At 44.1% G+C, this 2,569-nt stretch overlaps 1 protein-coding gene across 1 annotated transcript; it reads left to right on the top strand.

The window, feature by feature from the left end:
- The first annotated feature begins 1,027 nt into the window (after positions 1–1,027).
- On the top strand, positions 1,028–1,516 carry LOC127240969 (uncharacterized mitochondrial protein AtMg00810-like). The gene has a single exon (XM_051259841.1). It carries the CDS (start codon positions 1,028–1,030, stop codon positions 1,514–1,516), a length of 489 nt encoding a protein of 162 aa, XP_051115798.1.
- The last annotated feature ends 1,053 nt before the right edge of the window (positions 1,517–2,569 follow it).

Here is a 2,569-nt window from a genome sequence, read left to right as displayed (position 1 = left end):
AGAAGATTCATATAAACAGGGATGTCAAGTTTGAAGAGAACGTTGCATAGAGTTGGGATGTAGACACATAAATCAATGGAAGCCAACCTCTTACTGTCGAAGGATGCCAAATCTGGAGACCTCAGTCAGATTAAGTACCAGAAAGACCCTCGGAGGAAGATCCAGCAAGTCCCTCAGTACAGAGCATGCTAACGCTAGGGCCATCCGTACCCAAACCTGTTACTACAGTTGTGCCTATATCGCCATCATCAGAAGAACGCTCCACCAGTACTGACGACAGACCCCTGCGCTTCAGAAATATTGATTCAGTAATACGAGATGCTCGAAAAGTGGAGCTTAGGAAGAAAATGATGAATATTTACTACTCTCTGACATGGAGGAACCATCTCACTACCGCAAAGCTGCCGGACAAGCCGCCTGGGAGAAGGAAATGGAGGATGAAATCAAGTCAATCGAGAAGAATACAACATGGAGTCTCATCGACTTACCACCAGGACACAAACCCATAGGACTGAAATGGGTTTACAAGTTAAAACGAAATTCAGATGGTGAAGTGGTTAAGCACAAAGTAAGGCTCGTTGCAAAGGGATATGTACAATGATATGGCGTGGATTTCGAGGAAGTCTTCTCACCTGTAGCCAGACTGGACACGTTACACGTAATCCTTGCCATATCGACTAATCGTGGTTGGCAGGTACATCGTCTTGATGTAAAGTCAGCCTTACTGAACGGCGATCTTGAGGGGGAGGTGTACGTGATCCAACCAGAAGGGTTCAAAGTGAGGAATAAAGAACATCAAGTCTACAGGCTACACAAGGCGCTATATGGGCTTCGAAAAGCACCAAGAGCTTGGAATATCAGATTAGACAGAAGCCTCAAGAAGCTCGGCTTTGCCAAATGTACGCAAGAACAAACCGTCTGTACCAGAGGACAGGGACAATCAGGTATCATCATTGGTGTATACGTCGATGATTTGATTGTCATCTGAGAAAGACCGCAGGAGATCAAACTGTTTAAAAGACAGATAATGTCTGAGTTTGAGATGAGCGACCTTGGACTTCTCACATTCTATCTCAGGATAGAAGTGGCACAAGAAGAAGGACAAATAACTCTCAAGCAATCAGCATATGCCAAGAAGGTGTTGACTCAATTTGGTATAGCGGAATGCAACGCAACTAAAGTGCCGATGGAGCCAAATCCATATATTCATAAAGACCTAGATGGAGAGCTGATGGATCCAATTGAATACCGACGAGTAGTTGGATGTCTAAGGTACTTACTACGCACCCGTCCAGATTTATCATACTCATTAGGAATTGCAAGCAGGTTCATGGAGAGACCTACAACTATGCACCAAAAGGCTGTGAAGCAAATCCTGAGATATTTAAAGGGAACAATTCAACATGGATTGATCTATCAGAAAGATGGAGTTGGAGAAATCATCATCGGATATTCAGATAGTGACATGGCAGGAGACCCAGATACAAGGAAAAGTACTGTGTCGAGCAAAAGCTAATTGAAGTGGAGTTTGTTCGGAGAGATGAACAGTGTGCCGATGCTCTGACCAAGAGTCTACCAGGAATGCAATTGGCAAAAAAGAGACATCTAATGGGCGTACGCAAACTCGAGCCATGTCAGGATTAAGGGGGAGTTTGGTGGATTAATAATCTTGACTATGTAGATGAAGACCAAGTCAGTTAAAGTCTACAACAGGAGGATCACGTGTTGCAAAAGTTTAGGAGCTAACTTACCATTATTAGCATAAGTAGTTAAAATTTGTTGAGTTATTATTGAAGTTTACCCATCATCAAGTCACTATAAATAACCTGTCTGTAATTTCATTCATGAATTACAATCTCTTTTTGAGCAGAATAAACCCTAAAGCTATTCCTTTGTCCACGTCTCTAATTCCTTCCATCTCCTCAATTATTCCTTGAATTCAGGCTTTCATCAAATGGTAATCACACCACATTGGACATGCCATCCCAAGAAAGCTCCGGATGATGAAAGCTGGGCCGTGAAACCAACGGAGCGGAGGTTGAGGCTTCCCTCCAGGTCTCAAAAAGAAGGTTGCGGCGACAATGCCTAGCTACCAGCCTCTATCAAGAAAGTCAGATAGGGGGCAGCAGCCGGACGATCAAGAAATAGTAGCATCAGTAAGGCCGAAATCGGACTGGGAAGATTTGCGTCATCAGCTTCGGGCCCGGAAGGAATGGAGGCCGAAGTGTCCTCTGCCAAAGGGTGAATGTCCTACCAACCAACAACCTCCTGCAATCTCCGAAATGGCCCATATTTCGGAGGATGAGCCCATGATTGGAGCACTTGATTGCAACGTAGTATCATAAGAAAGTTTGGACATAGTATCGGTTGATTGGGACCTTGAACAAGCCCAACATTACTAGGGCGGATTCAAATTAAATATGATCATAGTTTTTCCTTGAGAATTTGAGGCCGACATGTGGCCCAATAGCTGATCAGGTGCTCATGAATGACGACATGCTATTGCAAGATATGGAGGAAAGAGCAGGTAGGTCTGGTTGTCCATTAATGCAAGCCGGAACTCATGCCG

Source organism: Andrographis paniculata, unplaced genomic scaffold (assembly GCF_009805555.1).
Source record: "Andrographis paniculata isolate CXL003 unplaced genomic scaffold, ASM980555v1 Contig80END, whole genome shotgun sequence".
NCBI classification, from domain to species: Eukaryota; Viridiplantae; Streptophyta; class Magnoliopsida; order Lamiales; family Acanthaceae; genus Andrographis; species Andrographis paniculata.
This window is presented reverse-complemented; position numbering and strand designations above follow the sequence as displayed.

What these genes read in the sequence shown, in the direction of transcription:
- LOC127240969 (XM_051259841.1), top strand. Translation starts at nt 1,028, where the DNA reads ATGTCTGAGTTTGAGATGAGCGACCTTGGACTTCTCACATTCTATCTC.